This window comes from Bos mutus, chromosome 19 (assembly GCF_027580195.1).
Source record: "Bos mutus isolate GX-2022 chromosome 19, NWIPB_WYAK_1.1, whole genome shotgun sequence".
Classification (NCBI taxonomy): domain Eukaryota; kingdom Metazoa; phylum Chordata; class Mammalia; order Artiodactyla; family Bovidae; genus Bos; species Bos mutus.
Genome location: NC_091635.1, coordinates 5,171,420 through 5,192,192, shown reverse-complemented (window position 1 = coordinate 5,192,192; position 20,773 = coordinate 5,171,420). Strand labels below are relative to the sequence as shown.

The following is a 20,773-nucleotide window of genomic DNA, read 5'->3' as shown; positions in this document are numbered from 1 at the left end:
CTTGAACTTGACTGGGAATCTGGTTAAGGTGCGGCGGGCCCGAGGAGGTGCCTTTCTCATCAACCCCTGGTTCGGCAGGTCCTCGGACCACACTTTGAGTAGCCAGGTATTGGAGACCAGTTTCCACAGTCACAGACGCTCAGACCTGAATCACTTTGCTCAGTTCCAGTCTTGGAGTCAGGGCAGGCATGCTGGTCTCGTGAAGTGCTCTTTACACCTGTGCAGCTTTTCCATCAGCCTCTTGAAGCTGACTCTTGGAAGTGGGGTAACAGGTTTAAAAGGGAGAGAAAAGACAGAAATCTTCTATCCGCCAGGAGCCCTGCGCTGCTGTGTGTGGGGAGGTGCTGGCATCTTTCAAGCTGGAGCAGGCAGAGAATCAGCTTCCCTCCCGCAGAGGGGCCCAGGCTTATGATTTAATATCAGCTCCTGGGAAGTCTGAGCCCCGCTGCACAAGTGGCTTTTGAGCCACCCTGGCTGACCTTCCGTGTTGCCAAGGCACTTCTCTGTCCTGCCTACTGGAGAAAACTTTCTGCTCTCGGGTCTGCGTGGCGGTGGCCCTGCCGATCCTTCACAGGGCAGGAGAGCTCACTTTCTAAGCTCTGGGTCTTGTAGAAGACCTTCCAGTTTTAGATCCGTGCTTTCCATCCTGATGTCCATCCCCCGTGGAACGCTGTGCGATGCTACATGCGTGCGTGCTCCCTGGCTCAGTCGTGTCTGACTCTTTGCAACTCCATGGACTGTAGCCCGCCAAGCTCCTCTGTCCATGGGATTTCCCTGGCAAGAACACCGGAGTGAGTTGCCATTTCCTTCTCCAGGGGATCTTCCTGCATTGATGGCAGATTCTTTACCGCAGAGCCACCTGGGAAGCTCCCATAAAATATTAATTCTGATTCTGCAAGTCTGGGACGGTACTTGAGATTCTGCATTTCTAACTTAGCTCCTAAGGGGGCCCAGCGCTGCTGGTTCTGGGACCACCCTTAGAGTAGTGAGGGTTTTCTTTTAATGTTTATTTATCTTGGGTGCACCAGGGTCTTAGTGGCAGCACGTGGGATCCTCGATCTTCGTTGAAGCGGTGTGCGGGACCTTTAGTTGCCATATGAGAATTCTTAGTTGCTGCATGTGGGATCTAATTCCCTGACCAGGGATTGAACCTGGGTTGCCTGCATTGGGAGTGCAGAGTCTTAGCCACTGGACCGGCAGGGAGGTCCCTGAATTGTGAGGATTTAAAACAGCAAGAAAGAAGCTTCTCTGAGGAGCACTGGGCTGGCTTCCCCAACGATGAATCCACGGTGGCCTTGGCCTTCTCTCTGTGTCTCTTTTTCGTACATCTCAGCGTGCCCGTGCGTAAATAGAGTCTTAGAACAGTGTTTTCGCCTCCCACCAGCCCCCAGGAACACCCACAACCTTCCTTTTTGCCAGCCCACAGAACCCACATTGACTTTGGCTGTTTGGTGAATGTAAATGGTTTCCTCTTTTCTGTAGTTGCTAAAAGGCGCATTCAACGCTGAAAAACAAAGTTGTTTTTTTGTTGTTGTTATGAGCTGTCTTGGATGATAAGTACAGAGAGGATGCTAGCTGTGTGCCATTCTTTGTAAATCCTCTTTGAAAATTGTATCCACAGGGATCAGTGTAATGATCCAAATGTCTTAGTTTAGAAGCACAGACGAGTCTCTTTAGGATGCCTTAACAAGATGCCATAAGTAAAGAGGTGGGTTTTTTCTTAATGGTGTTTTTTTTCTTTATTTGCTGCAGTCATCCTCCTGAACTCCACTTAGACTATGGAGACCCAGGCTGAGTCCAGAGATTCTGTTTCGTGCTGAGGTTTCTTGGTACCTTGGCTGAGCCTGGGCGCACCTGGGCTCACCTGGGTTTACCTGTGTTCATCCTGACTTACAGCTTCCTAGATCTGAATCCTGCTGGTTTGCTGACCCCCTTGGCATAAGAGGGCCCATCTACCCTCTGCCCGGGTTTCCTTCCAGGGTCAGAGCAGAATCGACAGCTTTTGGTCTGCAAGTTCAGGGTTGCTGGCTCCTCACAGACCTCTAGGGCCTGGCAGGGCTGAGCCAGCTGGGGTCGTGTCCAGCCCTGTGAGTGCTAGAGGATCGGGGGAGCTGAATGAGCCCTTTGAGATGAGGCCTTGAGCCCCGGTGTTTATTGTACCAACTACACACAGAGCTTTTCAACAAGTGGGTCTCTCCCTTGTAACTTTCCACAGGTGAGGTGACTCCCTATCATTTCACAGCTAGAATTTAGAACATGTGCGAGTCTAGAGGAGGTCTGCCGAGCAGAACCACGAGGGAATGGTACTTCCCTTTCCTTCCTTGGTGGGCAGTGGTGTAACTTCAGCCTTGGGAGCAAAAGTACTCAGTGAGGGGGGGGGGGCGGGGGGCTTCCCAGGTGGCTCAGTGGGTAGAGAATCTGCCTGCAATGCAGGGAACTCAGGAGACGTTGGTTCCGTCCCTGAGTGGGGGGGGGGGTGGAAGATCCCTTGGAGGAGGGCATGGCAACCTGCTCCAGTATTCTTGACTGGAGAATCCCATGGACAGAGGAGCCTGGCGGCTACAGTCCACGGGGTTGCAAAGAGTCGGACGCAACTGAAGCGACTGAGCACACGCGCACATGCTCAGTGGACTGGGGGAAATGACACTTGGGTTTCGTTTCTGTGTCTTTGCTTATTCAAGATAAGCCCGCCCTTTTCAATTCAGCACATATGTTTTGGGGTGCCAGAAAACCCTATTTTATGGGGGTATCAAATGTGAAAAAGCATCATTCCTATTTTTCAACAACGAATGATATAAAAGATGAAGGAGGCAAGCCCACACAAAGAAAGCAGTGAAGACATGCCCTGGGACCGGAGTAGAGGGGAATCAGGGAACTGTGGCATCGAAGTTGGCTTTATCAGAGGATGCTCTGGGTCTGATGGCTGGAGGCTGGGGAGGAAACTGGATAAAGAGAGACTTGGAGCAGGACCACTGGGACTTGTGAAAGGTGCCGCGAATAACAGGGCTGAGCTGGAATACAGTGCCCTTTCAGGGTGCAGTGGTTGAAGAGCTGTTGGGTGAGTTGACGGTCAGCTGATGGAGTGAATCCTTGGCGGCCACGGGGGCTGCCATGAGAACTGCTCTGGAGAGCTGCTGAAAGTTCGATCAGGCTTCCTTGGTAGCTCAAATGGTAAAGAATCTGCCAGCAGTGCAGGAGATGCGGGTTCGATCCTTGGGTGAGAAAGAGCCCCTGGAGAAGGGAATGGCTACCCTCTCCAGTGTTCTTGCCTGGGAAATCCTAGGGACAGAGGAGCCTGGTGAGCTGCAGTCTGTGGAATCACAAACAGTTGGATGTGACTGAGTGACCAACACTTTCTTTGGGTGGAAGAGCTTCAGGAGGGCATCTGAGCTGGTCAACCTGTGCTCGGAGGAGACTAGACTGATGATGGATGATAGGCAAGGCTCAGGTGAAACAGGTAGAACATGCCCAAAGGCTGCAGCCAGATGTCCCAGACTCTCTCCCCCCAGGCTAAGGAATTTGCATTCTTTGCACGTCTTTAGAACTGTTTCCCAGTGCCTTCCCTTCCTTCCTGTCATCTCCTCCCCCGGTGTCTCCCTGGTTATCTCCTTTCAGAGCTGGATGGTTTCTGATAGCTGGGGTCAGCCTGGGTGAAGCCACCCAGGCCACCCAGGCTAGCCTGGGCCGGGTCAGTGACGGGTGTGCCGGCGGATCCCGTGGAGGAAGTGCGGGCCCCTTAGCGCGTGCGCGTCCCAGGGAGGGACCATGGGCGCTGACCCTCTCTGCTCCTCTGCACACAGCCGTATCCAGCATGCTCCACGGCCACAGCCCCGTGTCCCAGGCCCTGCTGGGCACCTTCTTCACCTGGGGGTTGACAGCGGCCGGGGCGGCCCTCGTGTTCGTCTTCTCTAGCGGACAGGTGAGTTGCCTCGCTTTGGTTTTGGGGGTTCGCGGGGGGGCCTTTTGTAGTGAACTCTGCCCCTTTCCTTCCCTCGCCCCCCCCACCCCAGCCCCCTGCCTGGGAGCTCATGGGCCCTCTGCGTCTCCCTTCCCGATGCCCAGTGTTTTGGCCATTAGGAGCCCCCACCTGATTTCTCTCTGCTGCCCAGGTTCTCGGGCCTGGAGCAGGTGGCAATTTGTGTGAGGTTTGACCCCCTCGCCCTGTGCCGTGAGGGGCAGAAAAGACCCTGGAAAAAGCTAGGTGGCCGGCTCTGTCCCCTTCAGCCCATTTCTAGGCTCTTCCTTTCCTCCCTCGTCCCCTTTGGGATGAACACACACAGACCTGCCCCCTGCCCCCCAGGCCCCTGAAAACCCCACCCCACCCCGTGCACCCCTACATCTCCCAGAACCCCCCTCCATGCACACTCCGTGCACCCTCCCGCCCCTCCCCAGCCCACGCCCGCCTCCTGTGCCTGGAGGCCCTGCCTCTCCTCCAGCCCAGGCTGCCCGAGTCCACGGCGTCCTGATGAATGCAGAGTCCCTGCACCCGCCGTGCTCGGGGCGCAGGCAGGGCAGCTGTGGCGAGCGGGCACGCGCTGGAGGAGCGAGGCAGACCCGCCGAGAGGCCCGGGAAGCCGGCCGGCCGGGGTCCTCTCGTGTCAGGACCTGTACAGCAGTGCTGATGTCGTCGGGAACTGGGCTGGGAGCCTGCAGAGACTGGTCCGGGTCCCAGGCTGCTGTCAGCAGGCGACCCAGCGCCCCGCCCGTCTCCCGACAGCTGTGCCAGGTCCCCCAGGGTCCTGTCCTCGAGCCCTTCTGGGGTACAGCAGCCCGTGTTTCCATCTTGCCCAGTTTCAGTTGCGTTTAGAAGCAGAGATCTAAGTCGGAAGAGCTGGGTTCTGGCTGACCGGCTGGCCGCAGAGACCTGAGTGGAAGTCCACAGGTCCCGAGTGAGCCCGGTCGGTGCTGTGGAGGCCGCTCGGAAGCGAGAAGCCATCGCAGAGGTGCCCCCTCCCCTGGGAGCTGAGAGCTCCTAATCTGTCTCCCGTTAGTGTTGCCCCCAGGTCAGTAGGAGGAACGGCTGAGACACTTCTCTGTGCAGAGGCGTGTCGGGGGTCCCCACGAGCACTCACAGATGCCGTGATTCACTAGACGGGCTCGTGGGACTCGGCACATGGCTGAGCCACGTCGTCGTCGCTAAGGTCTATCACAGCGAAAGGACACAACAGCTACATCAGGGTCTGGGGAGATCTGTGCACAGATTTGGGGTCTGACGCGCCCTTCCTCCTATGAGGAGGCACAGAGCGCGCTCCTTCCCCAGCAGTGACAACGTGGTAACACGTGGACGATGTGTCTGCCCAGGGACGCCCAGTACCGGCTCGGTCCTCAAGGTCTTTACTGGGGGCTGGCCACAGAGGCAGCTGAGCCACCAACCCAAATTCCAGACTCTCAGAAGGAAAGCAGCTGTCCTGGATAAATCACCTGGTTTGTGAAATGGGCACAGGGACCCACTCTTATCGGTCAGGGATGGGGGAGCAGTCCCAGTGCCAGCTTCCCAGGAGCCAGCTAAGGACCAGCCTTGGGAGCAGGCTCAGCTGGGCTAGGTGAGCCCTCTCTGCACAGGAGCCGTGCCAGAGAGGTGGGAAGGGCCAGACATGAGGGAATAAAGCCAGCTGTGGACGGGAGTGCCCAGAGGCAAGCACTTCTCCTCCTGCCCCGGCGAACCTCAGTTTTCACCCAGCTGATATAGGGGCTTCAGTGAGGATTCCTGGGGATGATGGACACTCAGCCATCTCCACTGCTATCAACAGCAGCTTAAGTTCACTCGAAATTCTTTTTTTTTTTTTTTTAACATTTGTTTATTTGGCAGCAGTGGGTCTTAGTTGAGGCACGTGGGATCTAGTTCCCTGACCAGGGGTCAAACCCAGGCCCCCTGCCTTGGGAGCACAGAGTCCTAGCCACTGGACCAGCAGGAAAGTCCCCCAAATTCATTTTCTTGATTGAAAAAAAATCGTATTGTGATTGTAGGGAACTCAAAAAATGTGGAGAAGCCGAAAGAAATAATAAAAAACGTTCCCAATCTCACTTTTCTGAAAGGAAAACTGAAATATTTCTTCAAGTTTATTTGGCTGTATTTGAGTATACAAATACAGACATATCTGTTTTCTGTATATAATGAGGATCAAATTATGAATTTTTATAATGAGCATTTTTCACTGGATGTCATAGGCATCCCTCCCTAACCCTAAATGGTTTTTTGATTATTTTGATTAGTTACTTAGATAGCTGTAGAACATCCTGCCGTAAAAATGCAGTGCAGTTTATTTAGCCAGTCCCCAACAGCTGGACAGTTAGTTTATGACTGAACAATAGCAACTGTGTCCATGTGGCTAGAGATTATATAACTTAGGCCCCTCCTTAAAAAGAAAATCTTTTTATTGAAAAACACAACGCATATAGAAAAATGCACATTTTATGGACTTCCCTGATGGTCCAGTGGTTAAGAATCCACCTGCCAATGCAGGGAACACGGGTTCGATCCCCGGTGTGGGAAGATCAACTAAGCCCACGCACCTCAAGTACTGAGCCCGAGATCCGGAGCCCTCGAGCCGCGATAAGAGAAGCCACTGCGATGAGAAGCCAGGGCACCACAGCTGGGGAGCAGCCCTCACTTGTCACGGCTAGACCCAGCACACCCCAAAATACAGAAATAATTTAAAGAAAGGAAAATGCATTTTCTAAGTGTACAGCTTGATGACTTTTCACCAGTGTCCATGGAAATAGCGCCCAGATCAAGTACTAGAATAGGATCCCCCCAACCCCTGACAGGCAATGCCAAAGAATGCTCAAACTACTGCACAATAGCACTCATCTCACACGCTAGTAAAGTAATGCTCAAAATTCTCCAAGCCAGGCTTCAATGATATGTGAACCATGAACTTCCAGATGTTCAAGCTGGTTTTAGAAAAGGCAGAGGAACCAGAGATCAAATTGCCACCATCTGCTGGATCATCGAAAAAGCAAGAGAGTTCCAGAAAAACATCTATTTCTGCTTTATTGACTATGCCAAGGCCTTTGTGTGGATCACAATAAACTGTGGAAAATTCTTCAAGAGATGGGAATACCAGACCACTTGACCTGCCTCTTGAGAAACCTGTATGCAAGTCAGGAAGCAACAGTTAGTACTGGACATGGAACAACAGACTGGTTTCAAACAGGGAAAGGAGTTTGTCAAGGCTGTATATTGTCACCCTGCTTATTTAACTTATATGCAGAGTACATCATGAGAAACGCTGGGCTGGAAGAAGCATAAGCTGCAATCAAGATTGCTGGGAGAAATATCAATAACCTCAGATATGCAGGAGGAAAAGGGGACCACAGAGGATGAGATGGCTGGATGGCATCACGGACTCGACGGACGTGGGTTTGGTGAACTCCAGGAGTTGGTGATGGACAGGGAGGCCTGGCGTGCTGCAATTCATGGGGTCGCAAAGAGTCAGACACGACTGAGTGACTGAACCGAACTGAACTGATGGAGATAACAGCACCCTTATGGCAGAAAGTGAAGAAGAACTAAAGAGCCTCTTGATAAAAGTGAAAAGCGGAGAGTGAAAAAGTTGGCTTAAAACTCAACATTCAGAAAACTAAGATCATGGCATCCGGTCCCATCACTTCATGGCAAATAGATGGGGAAACAGTGGAAACAGTGTCAGACTTTATTTTTTTTTGGCTCCAAAATCACTGCAGATGGTGACTGCAGCCATGAAATTAAAAGACTCTTAATCCTTGGAAGGAAAGTCATGACCAACCTAGACAGCATATTCAAAAGCAGAAACATTACTTTGCCAACAAAGGTCCGTCTAGTCAAAGCTATGGTTTCCAGTGGTCATGTATGGATGTGAGTTGGACTATAAAGAAAGCTGAGCACCGAAGAATTGATGCTTTTGAACTGTGGTGTTGGAGAAAACTCTTGAGAGTCCCTTGGACTGCAAGGAGATCCAACCAGTCCATCCTAAAGGAAATCAGTCCTGGGTGTTCATTGGAAGAACTGATATTGAAGCTGAAACTCCAATACTTTGGCCACCTGATGTGAAGAGCTGACTCATTGTCAGACCCTGATGAAGACCCATATGAAGACCCATGTAAAGACCCTGATGCTGGGAAAGATTGAAGGCAGGAGGAGAAGGGGACAACAGAGGATGAGATGGTTGGATGGCATCACCGACTCGATGGAGACAGGGAGGCCTGGCGTGCTGCAGTCCATGAGGTCACAAAGAGTTAGACACGACTGAGCGACTGAACTAAACTGAGCTGAACTGAACCCCTGCCCTCCCCTGCAGCAATCCTTTCAGGGTCCCTTGCAATCCCTACCCCAGTCCCCTACTGCATTCCAAGGGCAGCCCCTCTCCTGGTCTCCAACAGCAGAGTTTCGTTTTCTCTGTTTTGTAGAGTGTATTGTATAGTGTATGCTCTTCTATGTCTGGCTGATTTCACCCTATTTATTGCTCAGTTGGTAAAGAATCCACCTGCAATGCAGGAGACCATGGTTCAATTCCTGGGTCGGGAAGATCTGCTGGAGAAGGGATAGGCAACCCACTCTAGTATTCTTGGGCTTCCCTTGCGGCTCAGCTGGTAAAGAATCTGCCTGCAATGCGGGACACCTGGCTTTGATCCCTGGGCTGGGAAGATCCCCTGGAGAAGGCAAATGCTACCCACTCCAGTATTCTGACCTGGAGAATTCCATGGACTACAGTCCATGGGGTCACAAAGAGTTGGACACGACTGAGTGACTTGCACTTTCACCGTTTTTGCATTTCCCGAATGCCGCTGCCTGACTGTGAGCTCCAGTCACGTGTGTATGCATGTTCTCCTTCCTACATGGTGTTCTCTGTGTGTATACATCTTCGTGACCTATCCATTCTGCCTCTGTGGACCTCTGGGTAGTTTTGAGTTTCAGCTCTCACAAGTAGTGCCATAAAAAGCATTTTTGCCCACAAGTCCGCTGAATCCAAGTATGTGTTTCTGTTGGTAATTACGCATGGCCCTCACTGCTGAGTCATGGGGCATGCTGATGAAGTTTCACTTTGAGCGGATGCTGCCAGCTTTCCAAAGTGGATGGACCAGCTTGTATGCCCACCTGCAGTGCGGGAGGATTTTGGTTGGTCCACGTGCTCCTTGTCAGTACTTGTCAATTTCCAACTTTATACCAGCTCCTTAGTGAAGTCGCTCAGTCGTGTCCGACTCTTTGTGACCCCTACCAGGCTTCTCAGTCCGTGGGGTTTTCCAGGCAAGAGTACTGGAGTAGGTTTCCACTTCCTTCCCCAGGGGATATTCCCGACCCAGGGATCGAACCTGGGTCTCCCGAATTGTAGGCAGACGGTTTACCCTCTGAGCCACCAGGAAAGCCCATACCAGCTCCTTACTAAAGGTTTATAGCCATGGTTCACAGGGAGCGCTGAGAAAGATGTAAAGCACGTGGACCAATGCGAGCCAAGGGTCGTGCTAAATGAAGCCTCTCATTGGTTGTGGAATGCATGGACGGTTTAAAAAAAATTTTTCCCCCCTGACTCTTGGCTCATTTTATAAAGACGTGGGTCCAGGGTTCCAGATATATTTGCATGTCTTTATTCATGTGGCTTTCTTAGGCTTATGATTGCCTCCTATCCCATGAAACGTTTCTTAGAAACTGAAACATCTTTTTTTCATTTTCAGAGGCGGATCTTAGATGGAAGCCTTGGCTTTGCTGCAGGGGTAAGTCAGCACATGGTGGGAGGGATCTGAGTGGAGAATGTTTCTTCTGTTATTTCTCTGCCAAGGCGTATTTCCAGCCTCTGCCCTTGTGGCCACGTTCCCCCTTTGTAATCTCCAGTTGCCAATGGCTCCCTCTGATCGCTGACCCTGTTTGCATCCAGCAAAGGCAATGCCCCTGCCTTTCCTTAGACAGAGAAAGAGGCTTGTTGGCAGCCGTCTCAGGACTTGTAAATAAGTATTCCAAGTGAGGTATATATGTTTAGGGAGGGCTTAGCACAGAGCTCTGTTGGCACTAATCAAATACGTTCTTTACTCCTCCTTGTCACCCATAAGACCTTATATTATGGGTATTTTCAAACACGTACAAAAGTGGAGAGAATCCCATAAGGTACCCCCAGCGTCCCCACAGCTCAGCTTCAATCATTAGTGACATTTGCTAAGCTCATTTAACATACCCCTCCTCCCCCAACCTCCCTCCGCCTAGTATACGTGGGAGGGAGACTGTTTTGTAAAAGCAAATCTCAGACATCATATAATTTCACTTGTAAATTCAATGCACAACTCTAACTGAATGATGATTAAAAAAAAGAAAAACATAGTTGGCATGGTATTATCACACCTACCAAAATTAATATTTCCTTATTAGTATCCAATATTTGACTTCACAGACTTCCTCTGTTTTTCAAAGGTGTCTCCTAAAACTGTTTTGTTAGAATCACGATCCAAACAAGATTTTCATGTTCAATTTGTTTCCTTTTTTGGGGGCATAGCTCAAGGTTTACTGGGTCTTAGTTCCCTGACCAGGGATGAAACCTGGGCCTTGGCAGTGACGGCATCAAGTCCTAACCACCGGACCACTGGGGAGCAGCCTTGAATTTGTTTCATACTGAGTATCTTCAGTCTCTTTTATTATTTAACAGTACTCTCCCCCACCCCACCATTTCCACCCCTACCCCTAGTAACTTGTTAGAGAAGCTGAGTCGTTGGTCTGTAGAACGTCCCATGATTTGACCTTGGCGGATTGCCTCCTGGTGCTGTTGAACTTGTTCCTCTGTCCCCTGGGTCTCCCGTAAACTGGGAGTCAGACCTAGAGGCTCACTTAGTGCGGATTCCATTTTCTAGGCATGAATACCACCTGGAGGTGCTGTGTATTCCACTCTCATCAATCACATTCAGTTCAGGTCAGTCGCACAGTCGAGTCCGACTCTTTGCGACCCCATGGACTGCAGCACGCCAGGCCTCCTTGTCCATCACCAACTCCCACTCAAAGTCCAGCTCAAACTCATCCCCATTGAGTCAGTGATGCCATCCAACCATCTCATCGTCTGTCATCCCCTTCTCCTCCTGCCTTCAGTCTTTCCCAGCATCAAAGTCTTTTCCAGTGAGTCAGCTCTTCGCATCAGGTGGCCAAAGTATTGCAGTTTCAGCTTCAGCATCAGTCCTTTCAGTGAATATTCAGGACTGATTTCCTTTAGGATGGACTGGTTGGATCTCCTTGAAGTCCAAGGGACTCTCAAGAATCTTCTCCAACACCATAGTTCAAAAGCATCAATTCTTCAGTGCTCAGCTTTCTTTATAGTCCAACACTCACATCCATACATAACTACTGGAAAAACCATAGCTCTGACTACATGGACCTTTCTGGCAAAGTAATGTCTCTGCTTTTGAATATGCTGTCTAGGTTGGTCATAACTTTTTTTCCAAGGAGCAAGCATCTTTTAATTTCAGGGCTGCAGTCACCATCTGCAGTGATTTTGGAGCCAAAAAAAAAATAAAGCCTCTCACTGTTTCCATTGTTTCCCCATCTATTTGCCATGAAGTGATGGGACCAGATGCTATGATCTTAGTTTTCTGAATGTTGAGTTTTAAGCCAACTTTTTCACTCTCCTCTTTCACTTTCATCAAGAGGCTCTTTAGTTCCTCTTCACTTTCTGCCATAAGGGTACTGTTATCTGCATATCTGAGGTTATTGATATTTCTCCCGGCAATCTTGATTCCAGCTTGTGCTTCATCCAGCCTGGCATTTCACAAGATGAACTCTGCATATAAGTTAAATAAGCAGGGTGACAATATACAGCCTTGACAAACTCCTTTCCCTATTTGGAACTGGTCTGCTGTTCCATGTCCAGTTCTAACTGTTGCTTCTTGACTTGCATAAAGATTTCTCAGGAGGCAGGTCAGGTAGTCTGGTATTCCCATCTCTTGAAGAACTTTTCACAATTTGTTGTGATCCACACAGTCAAAGGGTGTGGCGTAATCAATAAAAGAGTAGATGTTTTTCTGGAATTCTGTTGCATTTTTGATGATCCAGCAGATGTTGGCAATTTGATCTCTGGTTCCTCTGCCTTTTCTAAATCCAGCTTGAACATCTGGAAGTTCTCGGTTTCCATATTGTTGAAGCCTAGCTTGAAGAATTTTGAGTATCACTTTGTTAGCATGTGAGATGAGTGCAATTGTGCGCTGGTTTGAACATTCTTTGGCATTGCCTTTCTTTGGGATTGGAATGAAAACTGACCTTTTCCAGTCTTGTGGCCACTGCTGAATTTTCCAAATTTGCGGGCATATTGAGTGCAGCACTTTCACAGCATCATCTTTTAGGATTTGAAATAGCTCAACTGGAATGCCATCACCTCCACTAGCTTTGTTCGTAGTGATGCTTCCTAAGGCCCACTTGACTTTGCAATCCAGGATCTCTGGGTCTAGGTGAGTGATCACACCATCGTGGTTATCTGGGTCATGAAGATTTTTTTGTATAGTTCTTCTGTGTATTCTTGCCACCTCTTCTTAATATCTTCTGCTTCTGTTAGGTCCATACCATTTCTGTCCTTTATTGAGCCCATCTTTGCATGAAATGTTCCCTTGGTATCTCTAATTTTCTTGAAGAGATCTCTAGTCTTTCCCATTCTATTGTTTCCCTCTCTTTCTTTGCATTGATCATGGAGGAAGGCTTTCTTATCTCAGCTTGGTATTCTTTGGAACTCTGCATTCAAGTGGATATATCTTTCCTTTTTTCCTTTGCCTTTGGCTTCTCTTCTTTTCTCAGCTATTTGTAAGGCCTCCATAGACAACCATTTTGCCCTTTTGCATTTCTTTTTCTCCTGGATGGTCTTGATCACTGCCTCCTGTACAATGTCATGAACCTCTGTCCATAGTTCTTCAGGCACTCTGTCTATCAGATCTAGTCCCTTGAATCTATTTCTCACTTCCACTGTATAGTCATAAGGGGTTTGATTTAGGTCATACCTGAATGGTCTAGTGGTTTTCCCTACTTTTCTCAATTTAAGTCTGAATTTTGGAATAAGTAGTTCATGATCTGAGCCACAGTCATCTCCTGGTCTTGTTTTTGCTGACTGTATAGGTCTTGTTTTTGCTGACTGTATAAATCTTCTCCATCTTTGGCTGCAAAGAATATAATCTGATTTCAGTATTGACCATCTGATGATGTCCATGCATAGAGTCTTCTCTTGTGTTGTTGGAAGAGGGTTTTTGCTATGACCATTGCGTTCTCTTAGCAAAACTCTGATAGCCTTTGCCCTGCTTCATTCTGTATTCCAGGCCCAAATTTGCCTGTTACTCCAGGTATTTCTTGACTTCCTACTTTTGCATTCCAGTCCCCTTTAATAAAAAGGACATCTTTTTTGGGTGTTAGTTCTAGAAGGTCTTGTAGGTCTTTATAGAACCGTCCAACTTCAGCTTCTTCAGCATTACTGGTTGGGGCATAGACTTGGATTACTGTGATACTGAATGGTTTGCCTTGGAAATGAACAGAGATCATTCTGTCATTTTTGAGATTGTACCCAAGTATTGCATTTTGGACCCTTTTGTTGACTATGATGGCTACTCCATTTCTTCTAAGGGATTCCTGCCCACAGTAGTAGATATTATGGTTGTCTGAATTAAATTTGCCCTTTCCAGTCCATTTTAGTTCACTGATTCCTATAATGTTGATGTTCACTCTTGCCATCTCCTGCTTGACCACTTCCAATTTGGCTTTGATTCATGGACCTTACATTTCAGGTTCCTATGCAATATTACTTTTTACAGCATCAGACTTTACTTCCATCACCAGTCATATCCACACCCGGGTGTTGTTTTTGCTTTGGCTCCGTCTGTTCATTCTTTCTGGAGTGATTTCTCCACTCTTCTCCAATAGCATATTGGGCACCTACTGACCTCATGAGTTCATTTCTCAGTGTCATCAGTCACATTAGCAGGCACGTTAGTTTGTGCTTTTCCCTTTCCATTGAGTCAAATTTGGTTCCTTGCTCCTGTTTTTGTACTTCTGTGATCTGCAAAACCTGGCCTGAGGGTGGGACCTCCTGAGAGTCCTCTAAGCCAGTAACTCTGAGATCAGAGTCTGTGGAAGCATTCTAGGTGTTCCATGGGGCACAGAGAGTTGTTGCAAAATCAGTGTCCGTGTCCTCAGCTTCCAGTTTTGTTCTCTTTGGCCAAACTGCTGTGCCTAAGAATATCCCAAGGCGGATTGTGCCTTCCCACCTTCTGCGACACAGCTGCCCTCTCCTGCTTTATCAAAGGAAGATGCTCTCTTGCCTTGGTTCTTTGCCTCTGAGTAGCAGCATCTCCACACACAGACGGAGTGACCCTTGGTGTGTGGGTGCTGGGGTGGAGATGATGATCAGATCACTGATCACTGGACACAAATCCTTTAGCAATTCAGATACTGTCCTTTCAGGGAAATAAGATCCCTAAAGCCACATGGTGTGGCCAAAAATAAAGAGAGAAAGAAATCCTTTAATGTAAATTTCCCTGGTGGACCAATGCTGAAGCTGAAACTCTAATACTTTGGCCACCTGATGCGAAGACCTGACTCATTGGAAAAGACCCTAATGCTGGGAAAGATTGAGGGCCAGAGGAGAAGGGGATGACAGAGGATGAGATGGTTGGATGGCATCACCGACTCAATGGACATGAGTCTGAGTAAACTCTGGGAGTTGGTGATGGACAGGGAGGCCTGGCGTGCTGCAGTTCATGGGGTCACAAAGAGTCCGACACGTCTGAGCGACTGAACTGAACTGAACTGAACTGCTCTGGGATTTGGGGCCTTAGTCAATGGCACCCCACTCCAGTACTCTTGCCTGGAAAATCCCATGGCTGGAGGAGCCTGGTAGGCTGCAGCCCATGGGGTTGGGAAGAGTTGGACACGACTGAGCAACTTCCCTTTCACTTTTCACTTTCATGCACTGGAGAAGGAATGGCAACCCACTCCAGTGTTCTTGCCTGGAGAATTCCAGGGATGGCAGAGCCTGGTGGGCTGCCGTCTGTGGGGTCGCACAGAGTCGGACACAACTGAAGCGACTTAGCAGCAGCAGCAGCAGATACAGTTCAAAGAACAAAATTCCCTGGTGGTCTAGTGGTTAAGACTCTGTGCTCCCAATTGCGGGGAGCCCAGGTTCAATCCCTGGTCAGGGAACTAGATCCCACATGCTGTCACTAAAGATGCCACATGCCACACCTGAGAGCCAGAGTAGCCAACTAGGTAGATAAATAAAAAAATTTAAAAAAAAAAAATGACAGTATTAGAACAAAATATTTGTTTTTTCTATCTTCTTTACATGAATACGTTTTCTTTGTTTAAGAAAAAAAAACTTGAACCACTTAATGTTTATTCACAGATATATGAATGAAAACTGAAAAAATTAGAAAAAGGCCTCATCCTTGAAAATAAGTATTTCCAAGAATAAATATTATTAGACTTTTGAATATCTAATAATTATGAAATGGTAGATTAAATTTTTGCTGTTATGAATCTGTTCTCAACCACTAATAGTTTTAATAGTCATTCAATCCAGGAAATTGTTATTTAAGCAGTTAGAACTCTAGGCTCACAGGAAATTAAAAAAAATTAAATTAAAATGTGCATAGATATTTTATTGCAAACCAGTATGAGAAAGAAACCAATAATAGCCTTTCTAGCATAAAATATAAGTTGCTCTAGGATAAAATTCGGTGGGAAAATGGAATTGATATACTAATCAAGGAGAAAAAGGAATGGTATACATTTTTTGACTTTTGAATAATAGCTAGCTCTTGTGTTTTTGTGTGTAGAATATAACCCTGGAACAGAAAAGTACATAAGACATAAACACACAACTTATTTTGTGTACATTTTTAAGTGGATAACAGAGAGAATCAAATCCCTATGCTGTTTATTTTTATTTAATTAATTTTTTTTGGCTGCATGGCTTTTGGGATCTTAGTTCCCCAACCGGGGATTTAACCTGGCCCTCAGCAGTGAAAGCACCAAGACCTAAGCACTGGACGGCCAGGGAAAACTCCCTCCTACGCTGTTTAGATCCCAGTGGGTCCATTTAAACGACGGATGAAATAGTTTTATTTAAGCACACCGATATTTACATGCCAGAATTTACATCTTTTGTGCCTCTTTAAATTTGAGATGAAAGCATTTTATTTTTTAATTGTTACTTTAAGAACTTTGTCGCCGATTGCAGTGTGGTGTTAATTTCTGCCGCACAGCAACGTGCTTTGGTTCTGTGCATTTGTATTCTTTTCTGTTACGGTTCATTCACAGGATATTGGTCATATGTCCCTGTGCTGTGCAGTAGGACCCTGCCGCTCATCCACTCCGTGTATAAGAGCTCCATCTCTTATTCCCACACTCCCTCTTCACTCCCGCTTCTTGTTCCTCCCCCTGCCCCTTGGCCACCACACATACGTTCCCTATGTCTGCGGGTCTGTTTCTTTTTGTAGATAAGCTCATCTGTGTCACGTTTTAGATCCCACATGTGAGTGATATCCTATGGTGTTTACCTTTCTGCCTTACTTCCCTTAGTGGGATCATCTCTAGTTGCTTCCGTGTTGCTGCCAATGGCCTGATTTCCTTCTGTTCTATGGCTGAGTAGTATTCCACTGTAAACATGTGGCACATCTTCTTTATCCATTCATCTGCTGTTGGACGTTCAGGATGCGTCCATGTCTTCAGGGAGCAGAGCTGGGATGTGAACCCTCTGACTGTTGAGTCCCAACAGTTAAAGCTCAGTGCCTCCTAGATGATGTCTGGACCAGCTGCCTCTATTTTACAGACAAGAAACAGAACCACAGAGAGTAAATTACTTATCCAGAATTAAAAAATGCTAGATGGCATGGAGCTAGGATGAAACCCAGATGAGAAGTCGGGGGCTGTCAGCATTGAGCTGTGACCTTGGGGAGGCTCCTTGGTCGTCTTGGACCTCAGCTGAGTCTGCTGGAGTCTGGGGGTGTTGGAAGGGATGGTTCCTTAAGAGCGTCTTCGATCTGCATGTCTGAAGGGGTGAGTTTCCACGGAAGTTAGCGTCTCTCTTTTGTTGTAAAGCAATTACAAAGCGTTTCAGTCGGTTTCCAGTCCACCTATTCCCCTACGCACCTATTAACGGTAAATTTAAACTTGCAATCGAACGCCCTTTCACCCAAGTGAGAAAAGCACTCACGGCCCCCGGAGATGAGCATTTGGATGGATTTGGACAAAGCATCGAGGGTCACCGTTTTCATTTTCTTTGCTCTGGCCCTGATGTCTCTTTTTTGTGAGGTTTGAACTAACCAGGGTTCTCTAAATCAGTGTATATTCTCTCTCAAGGAAGAAGTACTTGTGCAGAATAAAAATGACCATGAAACTGCCGAAGAGAAAGGCCACCAATCAAACAGCTCACTGCTAGGCATGAAAAGGCAATTTAATATCCATTATTTAATCGCACAGGGAGCTGGGTCCTTATGAAAGATGTGATTTTTCTTAGGGACATTTTGGCTGAGTCGGCTTTTGTGCTGCAAGTGGTGAGTGGCGTTTTCTGCAAATAACCGTCGCACTGTTGGAAGTTAATGATGCTCTCCAGTGAAGGCCTCGGAGTCTGGAGGGATGATGGTGACCAGCTGTTCTCCATCTCCGTGGAGAAATGGATGGGAAGAAATGGGCTTAAGTCATTACATGAGGGATTCAGGGAGGAGATTTCAGCCAGATCCACTAGAAAGGTTTCTCCTAGAGAGGATAGTTGAGTGAGAAGGGCCAGGGTGCAGGGAGTAGCCACTGAGTTGGGTCAGAAAGCCTACCTTTTATTTATTTTCAAAATAATTTTACTGACTTATTTATTTATTTTCTTTTTTTTTTTTTAAATTTTATTTTATTTTTAAACTTTACAAATTGTATTAGTTTTGCCAAATATAAAAATGAATCCACCACAGGTATACACATGTTCCCCATCCTGAACCCTCCTCCCTCCTCCCTCCCCATACCATCCCTCTGGGTCGTTCCAGTGCACTAGCCCCAAGCATCCAGTATCGTGCATCGAACCTGGACTGGCATCTCGTTTCATACATGATACGGAAGCAACCTAGATGTCCATCAGCAGATGAATGGATAAGAAAGCTGTGGTACATATACACAATGGAGTATTACTCAGCCATTAAAAAGAATACATTTGAATCAGTTCTAATGAGGTGGATGAAACTGGAGCCTATTATACAGAGTGAAGTAAGCCAGAAAGAAAAACACCAATACAGTATACTAACGCATATATATGGAATTTAGAAAGATGGTAACAATAACCCTGTGTACGAGACAGCAAAATAGACACCGATGTATAGATCAGTCTTATGGACTCTGTTGCAGGGGGAGAGGGTGGGAAGATTTGGGAGAATGGCATTGAAACATGTATAATATCATGTATGAAACGAGATGACTTATTTATTTTTGGCTGCATTGGGTCTGTGTTGCTTTTCTCTAGTTGCAGCAAGCAGAGGTTCCTCTCTATTTGCAGCGTGGGGCGAGGGCTCCTCATTGCGGTGGCTTCTCTTGTTGCGGACACGGGATCTAGGGTGCGAGGGAACCAGCTGCTGTGGCCCCTGGGCTCAGTCGCTGTGGCTCCCGGGCTCTAGGGCACAGGCTTGACAGTTGTGGCCCGTGGGCTTAGCTGCTTTGCGGCATGTGGGATCCTCCCGGATCAGGGATCGAACCCAGATCTGCATTGGCAGGCGGGACTCTTTGCCACGGAGCTGCCAGGGAAGCCCAGGCCTACCTTTTATATTCCCGGCTGTACAGATCCTAGATTACGAACTAATAATTGCTGTTACTAATTGAATTTGAGCAAACTCCGGGAGATAGTGAAGGACAGGGAAGCCTGGTGTGCTGCAGTCCATGGGGTTGCAAAGAGTCGGACACGACTTAGTGACTGAACACACACACACACACACACAATTGCTGTTGCATTTTCCCCTTATTGTCTGAGACGTAGGGAAGCCTGGCATGCGCTCATGGGGATTTTTCAATGTGAGGTCTTTTGGTCACACTAAAATGGGCTGAACCCCCAACAGACAGTATGAGCACTCCGATGGGCTCTGATGAGACTCCTGCAAAGATCATGGCTCTTGTTTCCCCGAGCCATCACTTTCTTCTTTATGAGGCTGAGTGAGATAAATGGCCCCAGATGACCCCCTGGGGAGGCTGAAGCCACATGGACCTGGAGCAGGTCCCATCCCCAGCATCACTTGGACCAGATGGGCCACCTTGGAAGTTTCATGGCAGTTGTCTCATGGAGTCTCCATTCTCTCTTTTTAATTTTTTCTTGTATACCATGTTTAAAGTCTTTATTGAATTTGTTGCAGTATTGCTTTAGCCTTGTGTTTCGGTTTTTTGGCCCTGAGGCATGTGGGGTCCTAGCTTCAGGGGTGGAACCCTCGCTTCCCGGATTTGGAAGGTGATGTCTTAACCACTGGACCGCCAGGGAAGTCCCCGGATCTCCTCTCTTAAATCTGTGTTTTCAAGACGTGGGGAGCCGGGGAGCCTCAGGGCCTCCTGTGTCCTACTGTCCACAGCTTTTCTCCTGCACCAGGAGGCAGGGAGGTGATGCTGGTCTGTTCTGGAGCCGTTGGTGTCACTGTCTCATCACTTCAGTCGTGTCCAACTCGTTGCGACCCCCTGGACTGCAGCCCATCAGGCCCCTCAGTCCATGGGATTCTGCAGGCAAGAATGCTGGAGTGGGCTGCCATTTCCTTCTCCAGGGGATCTTCCCGACCCAGGGCTCGAACCTGCGTCTCCTGATCAGCAGGTGAAAGAGATTCTTTACCACTGAGTTACCTGGGAAGCCCATTCTGAGGCTAAGGCTGCCCTTTAGGTGGGCACTCAGCATAGTGAGGGCATGTTCCAGGGTGGGCTCGTGGGACTTGGAGCCCCCTCCCCCAGGGGTCTCGTGTGAGCTGGAGGGTGTGGCCCGGAGCAGGAAGAGAGTGTGGGGACCGGCCCTGCCGCAGCCAGGACCATGCTCGGGACAGTCGGCAGCGTCGCTAAGGGGCACCTGTCACTTCCCGCAAGGCCTTTTCTTTTTCAGGGTCTCAGATGGCCCGTTTCTGGTAGGAAACTTCTGTGTCTCAGCCAGGTGTCCTCAGACCAGGCTGAGCCCAGGCAGAAGACCCGGAACACAGCATAGGAGAGCAGGCTGACTCTGGCACTCCAGGCCCCCACGTGGCAGTGGTTTCTGTGAAGTTCCAGGATGGCGTGGTGAAAGCTCTGCCGCACCGCTGTCCGTCATCCTGTGCCAGCAAGATGGGCCCCTTCCTCCCCTGGACATCAGACTCCATCCTGGGGAGGGGAGGGGGATGGCCAAGCGAGAAGGGAAGGAAAGAAAAAAGGGAGAAAAGCACCCAGGGCGGAGACAGACTGTCATTATTATTCTTGTATTTCTTCTTTTCAATTTCATGCTTCAGATTTCCTGTGTCGTTATAAACCGTGTGGGGGAGGAAATGGTATATATTACCTTCTCTCTGCGGTGATGGGAGCGCACAGCATTCTGTCGGTGGAGGAGCCCACGTGCTTGAGCATATGGGAGGGGCGGCCTTGATCCTGCGCCTGCCGCCCCCGCCCGCCCCGCCCGCCCGCCCGTCTCAGCGCATCCGTCCCGCCCGTCTCAGCTCGCCCTCGGTCCACGTCTCAGCTCTCCTTCCCCACGTTCACCCTCAGGCGGCCTCCAGTCTCACGGCCCCCCCTGCTTCCTGCCCTCTCCCTCTGCCTTTCCTTGCCCTCCTGGGCCGACTGTGTCGACTGGGCCGGGGCACTGTCACTCCCTGGGGATACCTGTTCCGC

At 48.7% G+C, this 20,773-nt stretch overlaps 1 protein-coding gene across 5 annotated transcripts in view; it reads left to right on the top strand.

Annotated features, from left to right (window-relative positions):
- SLC39A11 (solute carrier family 39 member 11) overlaps nt 1–20,773 on the top strand; it is a 375,544-nt gene that overhangs the window by 86,881 nt on the left and 267,890 nt on the right. For 4 of the 5 annotated variants that reach the window (XM_070389009.1, XM_070389011.1, XM_070389008.1 and 1 more), the window contains exons 2-3: nt 3,801–3,919; nt 9,652–9,690. In XM_070389009.1, the coding sequence (XP_070245110.1) occupies nt 3,812–3,919; nt 9,652–9,690 (147 nt within the window). In that variant the 5' untranslated portion in view covers nt 3,801–3,811. Of the gene's footprint in view, nt 1–3,800; nt 3,920–9,651; nt 9,691–20,773 lie in introns of those variants that run through there. The other variant, XM_070389012.1, reaches the window with a different exon arrangement.